At 40.3% G+C, this 12,357-nt stretch overlaps 1 protein-coding gene across 1 annotated transcript in view; it reads left to right on the top strand.

Annotated features, from left to right (window-relative positions):
• Positions 1 to 12,357, top strand: part of atrnl1a (attractin-like 1a) — a 239,981-nt gene that overhangs the window by 146,536 nt on the left and 81,088 nt on the right. Inside the window, exon 26 of the mRNA XM_070840582.1 lies at positions 2,970 to 3,048. Within this exon, the coding sequence (XP_070696683.1) occupies positions 2,970 to 3,048 (79 nt within the window). The remainder of the gene's footprint in view (positions 1 to 2,969; positions 3,049 to 12,357) is intronic.

The raw sequence follows: 12,357 nt of genomic DNA, 5'->3' as shown, positions 1-12,357 counted from the left end.
AGCCTACCCTGCTTTATTAGCATCTCTATACCCTGCTCTATTCTTTGCTGCTGACCAGCAAAGAAAGCAGGATGAATATTTCTGCATGCTTCCTCGTTGATTTCTGACAATCATGGGTCATGCTGTCATTTTGGTGGGAGGACAGTCTCTAATAGCCAGCTGTTGTCAAAGAAACAACTATCATAGATAACCATTCATTAAGTGATAGTGAGTCAGTACATAAACTTTTACTTTTCAAAGCAGCGGTTGCAAAGTGCCTTGTAGATGTAAAAAAGAAAGAAGACGGAGAAAGCAGAAGAGACGGACTAAACAATATATAAAAACATGGATAAAGTGTTCAAACCACAAAAACATTACAAGAATAAGACACCACCAAGAATGACAAGTGTGTTCATACTTTTGAACAACGATATTGATTTTTAACTCCAACAACAACTATCATAAAACATTTATTGCAAGATTTATTGCAATGTCGGCAGCCCTGAGCACAAAGATAGCCACAACCAGAAGCTGAAGCCCTTCATCTCTACACTGCAGATGTGTTTACAATAAAACCAGGAGACGTTATGGTCAGCTGTGATGAAGGTTACACTGGGTTGAATCATCGCACACCACATGTCCACATTATCGAGCGTTCTCAAGCTTCGTGGATGTAAACTGTTTATCGTCCTCATCATCATCATCATCATCTTGAAAAAGCCCACAGTTGGAGTCAGGAAACCGGATGGTTTTGATCCAGCAGCAGCAATGAGCATCTTTGCCTCATCACTGGAGGGGATTTCCTGGCTGTGATGTGTGTGAATGCAGCTGAGAGGTCGGCCTGTGGACTGAAGAGGCCAAGACTGCAGCCTCTTCAGCAGACTGGGTCTGAAAATGTCATGCTCATTACAGCACTAATACCCTTTACAATGCTGTCATCCTCACACAGAGACACACGAAGACACATTGGACGTGCGCACACACCAACACATGTGCACACACACTCATGCGCGCGCGCACACACACACACAAACACACACAGTCAGATGACAGAGGAGGATTGTTTCGGAGCTGCTGTCCTCAGCACTTTCTCAGGGACTTCCTGTTGTTAGGTCTTTGGGTGCGCTTGTTTTGAGTTCTTGTCAGAAGTTCTGCTTGAGAGAGGAGCTTTGTGTTTGGCCAGATAACTTTGCCCTCCAGACATTGAACTTTAAGGCTGAGTGTGTATGTGCGAGTGTGTGTCTTGTTCTTGTTCTTTGTTAGAGAGCATCATGTCGCTCGTTGACCTCTTGCTGCCCTTTGCTGTCCTAAAATCCCCGGCTGCCTGTGGTCACCGCGGTTTTGTATCTCACCACACATTTCCCAAGAATTTCTGGCTCCTTTTTCGACTTTGCTCTTCGAAAAGTGGAGCTGGAAGGCAGCAAATTAGTGTGAAGATGCTGCTCTGTGATTGTATTGTGGTTGTGTGATTTTTTTTTTTTCTTTTCTTTTTTTGCACCTGAAGCTGTTTTTTTTAAGTACAAAGACTACAACAAGCATGAAATGCATTGTTATTTAAATCATGTTATCTGCAGATACTGGCCCTGAGTAGAGTTATATAATGCAGAGAAATTACCCAATAATTGCATAATGGTTTTAGATGTAAAGAAACACAACTACAAAGGATGCTTTCAACATGAAAACATGCTATTAACATTCATGCTTTTTCTTGCTGTAGATAGTAGCATCTCATAATGCCTTATTATTGGACTGTGACACAATAATTCCTACGACATGTTATTAAATGTCAAATTTAAACCAAAAGAACTCCGAGGAGCCTCCTTACCTTTTTGACTTGCCCACCTAAAAGTTTGAACGTGTTGATGTAGTGGATGGTTCAGCTGTACAGTGAGAGTATAGATAGATTAGATAGATATTTTTTGTGTGGAGATTTTTGTGTTCATGCACCAATAATTATGTATATATTTTGGTCAAATTTGGACTTTTGCTTGCTGCACCTTGTCCACTGAGGCTAATAGTTCAGGGGGAACAAAATGGTTGTCTGATTAATTTGAAATTGTCAAGATGTTTCGGGTGGATTCTCAGACACAGGCTGAGTGCAGAGAAATGGCACAGACACAAGTTTACATAGCTGCAATACTGATTCACTGGAACACCCCTTGAAAAAAAAAAAAAACTTTCCTTCAGGCTCCCCATTGATTACCAGCAATCTGCTGTTTTGAAGCTCAACATAGTCCACAGATGAGCTCTGGAAACCTGAGTGAGTGAGTGATCAGAAAAAATAAATTGACCACAGATGTTTTTGGAATATGAAAAAATATCTTATCACATAATTAACATTGGGCTAGGCTCTCCAGTGCAGCATTTCACTACATACCCAAATCAAACTTTGAGTGTTTCGAATCTTAAAACATATTTGGGCACAGCGGTGCAACTGAATTTGAATTCAGACACAGAGGTTGACAAAATCCACAGATTTGCTTAATTTCGATGCAAACAAAATTTATTTCTCCTTTCCCTTATTAGCGAGAACGCGGTTCAAAACGTCCTGCTAGCATCAGTGCTAACCGTCGCTTTCACCGCTTCACAGACATCACAGGAGAGCTGTCGCTAATTAACTTTAGTTCAGTGACAAAACTGAATTGAAACATGCCTGGTTCTGCAGTTCTGCAGTCGGTGTCTATTCTCAGAAAACAAGGAGTGTCGGATTAAGTATCTTATAGATGTAATGCATCAGATTCACATTTAATCAATGTAAGTACAACTAAGATGCATCTGTAGATTTCCAATGTTAAACGACTGCTTTTGGGGCTATAGTGCAATCAGAAGCATCCAGAGTGGTGCATCAGGTCAGGTAGTTGTACCATCTCGTTCTGCCTGACCTGACCATTTTTTGTATACTTTTGTTGCGGCACAACAAAGGAATCATTGAATGATTGATTGAGAGATTGACTGACCAATCCTGTACCCCCCCCCCCTCCTCTCTCCAGCTGTTTCCTGTCCTTGTTACTGGTCGCTGCTGTGGTTTGGAAAGTCAAACAAACCTGCTGGGCCTCACGACGCAGAGAGGTAAGGCACATAATCATCTTGCTTATGGTTGTGTGTGTATATATATATATATATATATATATATATATATGCATGTGCCAGTGTGCGTAAACAGGACATGTGGATTGTTGTCGAGCTGTGTGTGCGCTTCACTCTGCTACACTTAAGCTGTTGGATGCAGCTGCCACATTGTAGAATAAAGTAAAAATGTACACTGACGCATCCCCCCACCCACTGTTGAGAAGGGGGGGTTAATGTCACCAGTCTTGAAAGAAAGAAAAAAAAAAAAAGCTCTCCCCGCTTAATGAGCGTCGCCGTGACAATAAACAAGGCCATCCCCCTTAATTAGTGCTCCTCATGAACCAATTAACTCAGACGAAGTGATGCTAAACGAAGTGGAATGGAGTGATATATCACTTAAAGCCTCAACAGATGCCACATCATTTCATATTTACTCCTGACCCCTCCCATGCATGCACACACAAACAACACGAAAAACAAAACATTTACACCCCAAATCAATTCACCAGCTCCACTGTTTAACTTGATTTGGATCCATTTTCTTTTCAGTAATAACCAGTGGTCTGTTTTTCACTTGTATAATGTTTTCACACATTTTTTTTTTCAATGTTATGTGTTTGAGTCATCAGGGAGGAATCAGTGTGGCTTATGAGCAGCAATGATAATAGTCTGTTTTTATTGGTGTAATCCACACACGTTCCGTGGGGAACCATAGCGCCTAAATACACTTGTTGGTTTCTGGTCGCCCCTCCTGCCAGTGCTGCTATTCTGCCATTATGCAGAAAACATTGCCGCTTTCATGTGCAAATTAAGTTTCAGTATCTAAATGTCAGTGACATGATATGTTACTTTTATGGTCTCTCAAAAGGAATCAATTAGGAGGATTTGTAATCCTCCTAATTGAAGTGGTGAGAACTTTTTTTTGCTCAGTGACAGAAGTTCACTTATTTTATCACTGTGACGGGTCTTCACCGCCTGGTATGTATATACAATATAAAATCAAAGAAATAGTCTACAGGATTTTGGTTGGGACATATTTTTACTGAAAAATTGATTCAGATTGGAGGTTGCTTTAAAGGTATGTTACTGATTTTCAGTTTATATTTGTTTCTATCACTCAAAATAAATGGACAAATTCCTGGAATTTGCATTGAAAAATAATGACTAAACTAAAACTTTTACTAATTGATTACTATTTGATGATTAATCTGATGAAAGCTGTTCCAATCAATATTTTAAATGATATGAAACATGTAAAGTGAAAACGGTCATTCATAGTGATGAACACATTGTGAATTATCTCGACTGCCTGTCTCTGTAGTACTTTGGGTTTGGGTTTTAGTGCTCGCAGCTTTACTGTTGTGTTTCGGTCTCACAGCTCTTATCAGGATTATTTTCAGCTGCAGCAGGTGGTTGTTTTTAGTCAAAAAGCTTTAAAATACTGGATGTAAACTACCTGCTATGCACCAAACAGCAGACAGACAAGGTTAGCAACTAGCTGGTGAACATAGTGGAGAATTTAGCATTTAGATTTAAGATAAAGAACCAGATATTGAGATGGAAAAAAAAGGCAAATGGCCCAAACATGATTTCATCCAGGTTTAAACAAACAAAAACTGGAACGATTAGTCTAATATAAAGGTCATATGTCTTGTAGTCTCGTGTTTACATGTTCTCTCCACATCTGAACATGCTTTATTCAGTTCTTTGCAGGCGTGCATGTTATGGTTTGCATGTTTCCAGTGGCGTGATTGATACCTGCACTGTGGTGTGTGTTTCGCCACCTGTGACCTCAGCAGCAAGATGTTTGTTTAGCCTGGTTCCCCCAGTGTGAGGAGCAGTGTCCCGGCTGCTACCAGGCCAGCCAACACTCAGCTACATTATTTATGAGAGCCAGTCTCATATCACAGCAGAACCGCAATGCTGCATTTACTGCACTGTTGGTTTATTTACCCAGGCTGCTTTTTTTGAACCATCTCTCCCTTTATGTAACAGAGGATCTAATAAATGGAAACCTCTGCCTTTGAGGGAGAAATCATCACTGTAGGTGATTAAACTTCACATTCTTCTCATCATTATCTACAGTGAATGCCCTATCAGTTGTTGTTTCTTTTTTTCCATCACATAATTAATTCATCTAAAATGGCACGAAGGAAGCAAGTAAAATGCCTTCAAAGTGTGATATTTCACTTTAGGGCAGCTCAAAGAAAAACTAGAAAATATGTAATAGATTTTACTAAGTAATGGTACTCAGCCAACCTGAGAGGGAGACCATGACATTTCAAAAACGAACTTAATTTTCTTCGCCAGTTGTTACATTACAGGGAACTCTTTCTGGACGTGTCCTTTAGCTACCCTAAAAATGTCATCACTGAATTCAACTGCTGGAGGCATGTGAGCCACAATTCAAACTATGTTAATGAGCCAAGTGTGAGCAGAGAAGCCCTTTCACTAAAACAGGAACACTGCCTGTTGCAGGCAAAAAGCAGACAAATGTTCAAAATGTCAGATTTTTCTTCTAACAAGGTCTGATGTCATTGTCTCTTGTATTGATGTTTATATTCACACAACCTTTGCTCCTGGCTGCTGAATTAAAACCAGTTTTAGCTTCTGGTTGTGGAACAAGATTATACAAATGTAGGGACTGGAAAAAGAGGAACAAGTAGGGAGGAGAGAAAGGGAAAGAGTAGCCCAACCAATTTACTTTTTATTTATTTTTCTTTAAACCGATACAGATATGGTTCACAATTACCCAAAAAATATCTTCAAATGTATTTCCTTCACAAAGCGTTTGGCTTTTAATGTAGTTATCATCTTTAAAGGTTCCATATTATGCAAAATGCACTTTTTAATGTTGTTTCAATGTAAATATGTGTCCCTGGTGTGCCTACAGACCACCAAACTATGACTAAAGACTGTCCTCTCTCTTTTTCTCCTGCAACGTCTTTCAGTGAACATGTGCGAAAACGTTCCGTTTAGATTTGGCTCCACTTATGACATCATGAGGGGAGCCAAATCTAAACGGAGCGTTTTCGCACATGTTTAGCGCATGAGCTGTTGGTCATGTGATCTCCTCCAGCACCTCAGCAGGCCGACTGTCCCCGCCCACTGAAAACCTCTTGGCTCCCCCCCGCTATTGTTTTTTCATCATCAGTTCACGCTGAAGATGTTGAAGGCAAAAGCGAAGTAGCAGATTTCCAGAGCTCTATTCTTCTAAAATCGATCATTCAGACACAGGCTGAAAACAGATGCAGCAGTCATGCTGCCTATAAGAAAAATAATGTGTTTTGTGAATATTAAATCCTGTAAACTTGTTGTAGAAGGACCTCCAAATATAAGGATGATTTTTTTAAATGAGCAGAACGTGGGACCTTTAACTGTCGCCACAATACAGTACTTAACTGTAAATGTAAATTTGTAAATTAACTTTGGTTATGAATGCAATGAGTGTTCTCTGTGATTAGCAGAGTTGGAAGTATTGTGGCATCGTTATAATGCTGCACAAACAACTCAGTCGCCACATCTAATCAGCGGCAGAGTTTTGATACGCTAGCGTGAGCCATTGTTTTCCGATGAAGACAGTAAAGACGCCAAAACCTACTTTGTGCGCTGAATGCCACTTGGATTTTATACTTCGCTACTGAACTCAAAGGTTAATCAGCCTCTACTCTGCACTTGTTCAGTGATGAACGTTCTATAGAAAAACAATGAGATGACAGCAGGCTGTGACAAAAGGCCATTATCTTTGTTTCAGTCCTATAATTGTATGAAAGCACCTTAAAACCACACATCGATCTTGGCAGGTAGATTGTAGCAATGGAGGAATTTCAATTTCCTGCTATCTGGGGCACATTGTTAATGAAAACCCACGCTACACCTTATCTTTGTGCTGAATACGCCACCTTAAAGTTAGCTGAACACACTGCTGATGATGTGTAGACTGCTTTTTGGAGGAGGTGGAGTGGATGTGCTGTAAATAAAATTTGGGTGACCCTCAACACCAAAGACCAGTAAAACACTGGTTGGTTTCACACATAGGTTTATTTTAATCAAACTACATCCATACAGCTGGCAAATCAGATATTGCTCATACATGTCATGTTTGAAGACAAGTGAAAGTTTTTCTTGTTTGAACAGGGCAAACAATTGTTGCTTAAATACATTGTCGCTATTGGTGGTTGTTTGTCTTTAGAGGATAAAGCAACTGAAGCTTATAGTTTACATAAACCTCTATTTACCACTGTGTCATTAATGATAGAAGATATACAGTGATAGAGACCCAGAGATGCATTCAGAGATAAAGAACCTTTTATTTTCTTAGCTTCATTGCTTCCTTGTAACTTTATCACCAGTCCCTGCTCCCTGTTCTGCAGACTGTTGCCTCTTCGGCAGGCTGCAGCCTCACTTACCTTGCACTACCGAGCAAGAAATTAACAATGCTAATCAATGGAGCTGAATGCTGTGTTTTTCTCATCTCCTTGTGTTGATGTATTTAGTGTTGGCCTGATTATTATGGAGATAAACTGCGGTTGTCAGGTACCTCAGACGCTCGGGCCAGAGATGGTCAATGCACTCACATTTACCTAATATATAGATATTGTTGTCGTAATATACAGGTGCTTTTTATTGATCAGCTTGTGTGTCAGATTTCCCGATTGTGTGCGGCTTTTCTCTGTTGCTCCAAATACAGCTGCACAATGTATTGTATTTTTACCTCGATCCTGAAAAGATTCCCCACATTAAGCAAACTGCAAAATGTGCTATCAGGTGTCCCTGTTGTTGTTGATTATTTTAAAACCTTCAATTACAGGTACAACTTGTATTTAGTGCCAAATTAGCATTTTGAACTAAGTCAGACGTTTCAGCTGCATTCACGGCTGTGTCGGTGAAATTGGAAGAAGAGGAAAACCTGAACATGTATAATTATGTTTATTACCCTCACTCCCAGCCTTGTAGTCACTTGATAAATTTGAAATCTTTACAATATGGCATGAACGCGATAATAGCTGTGACTGCAGCTGCTTCAAAGGCATGACTAAAAGTAGTTCAAACTAGTGTTGTGATTTAACAAGTGGTAAAGTTCAATTTGGCTATCAGAAATAATTAATAATTATCAAAGATAATTAATAATTATTAAAATAAATGAACTTTGAATAAAGTCCACCTCGATTGGGGCACCACCTTGAAAAACGAGGAAAAGACAGCCGTTTTAATTGATTTAGTCTCGTGAAAATACTAAACTATCAATTTGGAATTATGTTTTATAATTAATTTAATAATTACTACCAAAATTACCACATTGATAGCTAGCTGAAGGATTTTGGAGTTCTTGATAGTGTAGAGGTTGGCAGTATTCACCCTTGTACAACATTAAAGAAGACAGCAGGTATTAAAACAATTATTAAAACAGAGCAAAATCAATCAAACAATCTAACTAAGTCTCTATGACTAAACTAACAAATAATAGGAAGAGTGTGTGTGTGTGTGTGTGTGTGTGTGTGTGTGTGTGTGTGTGTGTGTGTGTGTGTGTGTGTGTGTGTGTGTGTGTGTGTGTGTGTGTGTGTGTGTGTGTGTGTGTGTGATAAGGCTGAGGAATGTGAGATGGGCACACAAAGGTGGGGGAGAGCCCAAATGGTGATGGCCAGCCCCCCTGGGGTGTGGGGCTAAGTGCTGTTAGCTTAGCTTTGTCCCTCAGTGGCCTGTTGAAAACTGTGTGTGTGTGTAGATAAAGGTGCAGGTTAAGAAAGGATGGTTAGTAGACCTTGTGTCTGTGTGAACAACTAACATCAACTAAACTTAATGGCTGCACAGTAACTACAACACATCACAATAATCAAACTCAATGAACATTAAAGCAAGTCAATACATTAACAGGGGTAAACCATGTATGCAGTAATGCTATGCTAATTATGCCCAGTTAGAGTTTGTTACCAGTCCTTAAAGGGGAGAAGAAGTGTCCTTGAGGATGCTGCTTTCTCAGCCTGTTGCTGGAGGAAAGGTGTGGTTCTTGTCCGTTGCTGTGTGGTTGCAGGCTGGAGGAATCCGGTCGCTCCTTTGTTCCTGTTATTTAGCAGCTCTGTGCTAACTTGCTGGTGTGCCCTGTAGTCTGCTCTGGTTATCAGCTGGCAGCTGATCTGTTTACTTCAGGCAGGACCTTGTGTCGCTACCATGAAGGAGGTGGCTGCTCCTGTACAGGCCACACTGAGACAGAGCGTAGCTGAGCTTAGCTCCTCTCCTCTTCAGGGGAGAGGTCCGGGGAAGAGAGCTGGGTCTCTCCTCCAGGAGAAGACAATGGGAAAGAGACAGTTCAGTGGGGGTGAACTGGTTTTGTTTGCCTGAGGTCGTAAAATCATGTGTCCCCCCTCCGGCCAATGGTGACTGTGGAGCTGGGTGCGGGGGTGATTTCACACCTATCTGTGAAACTGGGGGACACTGGGGAAAGGAGTCCGTAGTCCCACAGACAAAGAAACATGCGGTCTTCACCATGTGCTATTCACCGTATAGTGAAGCACAACACTAGTTTTGTGACACAATTTAAACACATCAATGCAACATCACCCTGGCAGGTGGTCTGTGTCACAGCTTAGGGGCAAAGTCTCTTAATACGACAGTTCTGTCCTCTTTCAGCTGAGCAGCACAGCTTGATGACACGATCCACCTGTTCGAATCATCAGGGTTTATCAACAGTTACAGCTGCCTTTAGCTCAAACTAAAAATAATCTTTGCGCTGATATATCGCAAAGTGTCAATATCTGTTCTGTCGTGTCATAATATTAGAGAGTAAAGTAGCTCTTTCTAGTTTTGATGCAGCGTGTAGTCTGAAGAATCATCGGTTTGTTGCTCTCTTCTCCTCTCTGCTCTCCAGAGAGCAGGTCTAGTGGGGAACCACGGCAGAAGGTGAAAATGGGATCTTTTCACTGTTAATTATGGATCACAACCAGCCACAAGACTACAGAGAAATCTGGATATTAATAGAACCACAGCTTTATGTTAATTGCTTTTTCCTCATACTCCTTTTTATAACCAACAATCATTTTGGATATGAGATCAAACAATCAAAAGCTACTTTGAAATTCTAATGCTGATGCGCAGAGACAGGCTGCGCAAGATGTCTCTGGTTTTCCCTAATAGGGTTGCCCCTCTGAAGACTGTGTGTGTGTGTGTGTGTGTGTGTGTGTGATCTGAGGCTACATTTTGAATCCACCACAGCTAATATTGCCTCTCGACTGGATAAATAAGTCAAAAGACAAATGAAAAGCTGGAAAGACAGCCAGCCAGGACAAGATTGAGGTCCTCTCCTCCCTGTTAACGCCTCCAGATACATTTTTCATCATTCTCTTCTCGCCTACCTTGAACCTATCACATCAAATAACTAATTGAAACGTAAAACTTTTTCTGGCCTTGTCAGCAAAGTAGGGCCTTGTTTTATAAATGTGTATGAATTTTTGTATAGTTGAGCAAAAAGCACCTACAGAACTAAACCTTAAAGTCTGGTGTGAACCAAAAGTGCTGCGTCACTACACAACAAAACACATAGTATGTATATCACATATCACACACATTACATATCATAACAGATATTTGTCTGTGTCACTCGAATTGCTGTTATTCTCAATTTCAATCATATATCCTTAATGTTTGTGCCTTGGCTGGATCTGCTTTGACCTTATGGGCCACCAACCTGTTCTCATCCCAGGGGGTCAAACACCCAAAGGGGGGGGACAAAGCGGCGGTATTTGACGCCCTTGGGAATGAGAATGGTCTAAGGCCAATGTACAGAGTAACGCACCATTGAATTCAAAAATAGCAGACTCATGCCATCAAAGTGACAGGTCCTAAAGGAGTAAGTTAACACCAGGCTGAAAGGCTGTTTCACCGCCCTCTTCAGCACACCTCTCCATCACTGCAGCGAACTCGTAAGCAAAAAACAGATTTACAGCTGCTGCCAAGTTGCTCTTTTCTCGTTCTCTTTTCTGATCCTGCTAAATATTTTACATGCGTTATGGTTACAAAGTAGTGAAAATAGGGTGGTTTCAAATATGATCAGTCCAACAAAGTAGGTTGATTTGTTGATGTTGATCTATTAAGACCGATTCCTTGAATATGATATAATATATATGCCATATGCATATCTATAGAGCTCATTTAAAAAAGAAATTTTACAGAGAAGTTAAAATACTCTTTGATAAATCAAAGAAGACAGTTAAGACAGAAGCAACCCAAAAATATATCAGGAATATTGCACAGAAAAACACTGAATTGTATATGACCGATACTTACAATTTATATTAAGTATATATATTTAATATATTTGAATCCACGAGCAACACATAGCAAAAGTCAACGACTCCCATGTTTTACTGATTCACTGCCTCGTCGAGGATAAACACACTAAAACCTCTCTGCACTTCCCGTCCATCTGTTTCTCTATAAAACTTTGCTTCTCTCAGTTTGTTTATTCATCCGCTTTGCTGGAGCTTGTTTTAAATTCACATCGCAGACAGATGTTGCCACACCTCTTTATGGATAAGTTGTCCTAAAGACTTTCAGCACTTTGCAGTGGTGCCAGAGTTCATCCTGTCGCTCCTGAATACTCAGACAGGCTTCACTCTGAGCAGATTACACTGATGCGTGTAAAGTTTGCCATTGGCTGACAGTGTCTCCTGACCTCTGCTGTCTTTACTGCTATTACAGCAGCTCCCCCTCTCACATTAATTTTTCTTAAATTAGATGTTTGTGCTCCTCTTGCATGAGGCAATTAACATATTGTGTCATTTTTTCCCTACACTCATTAAGGAATTACACGCCGAGATACTCCACTCTGAATTACAGGAGGCTGAAGATCCGCGGCATAATGAAGAGAGCTTGATTAAAATTTAAGTTTTAAGGCTGTTTTGTTTGTTTAGGACTTGCCAGCATTGCACTGCATCCAATAAGCTGGCTTCTGCAGCTAATTATGCTGCTGTAAATGGTTTCCCGAGGTCTGTTATAGTCTAATTTCAACTGCTAGATGATGAGTAAAGGTGCTTAAGTTAATTTCAACGAAAGATTGTGTCAAAATTATCGAACCAAAAGCCATTTATTAAGACAATAAGTAGGCAATATTAGACATAGATACAAAAAGCAAACTAAATTTGAAATAAAGAAGCTTACAATGTTACACCACTTTAGTGGCAACAGAAAGCCTCCTCTCCTGTCTTTTCTTTTCTTTCCTTTTCTTTTAAAAGAACTGCCACTGTTAGATTTCCTGACTTCTGCAGAGGTGATGTTGTGCTCTGATTGCTCAGTCTTTGGCTACCACACACTCCA

The sequence above is a fragment of the Pempheris klunzingeri genome, chromosome 12, assembly GCF_042242105.1.
Source record: "Pempheris klunzingeri isolate RE-2024b chromosome 12, fPemKlu1.hap1, whole genome shotgun sequence".
Lineage (NCBI taxonomy): Eukaryota > Metazoa > Chordata > Actinopteri > Acropomatiformes > Pempheridae > Pempheris > Pempheris klunzingeri.
The sequence above is the reverse complement of the archived record's forward strand: the minus strand, read 5'-3'. Positions and strand labels throughout refer to the sequence as shown.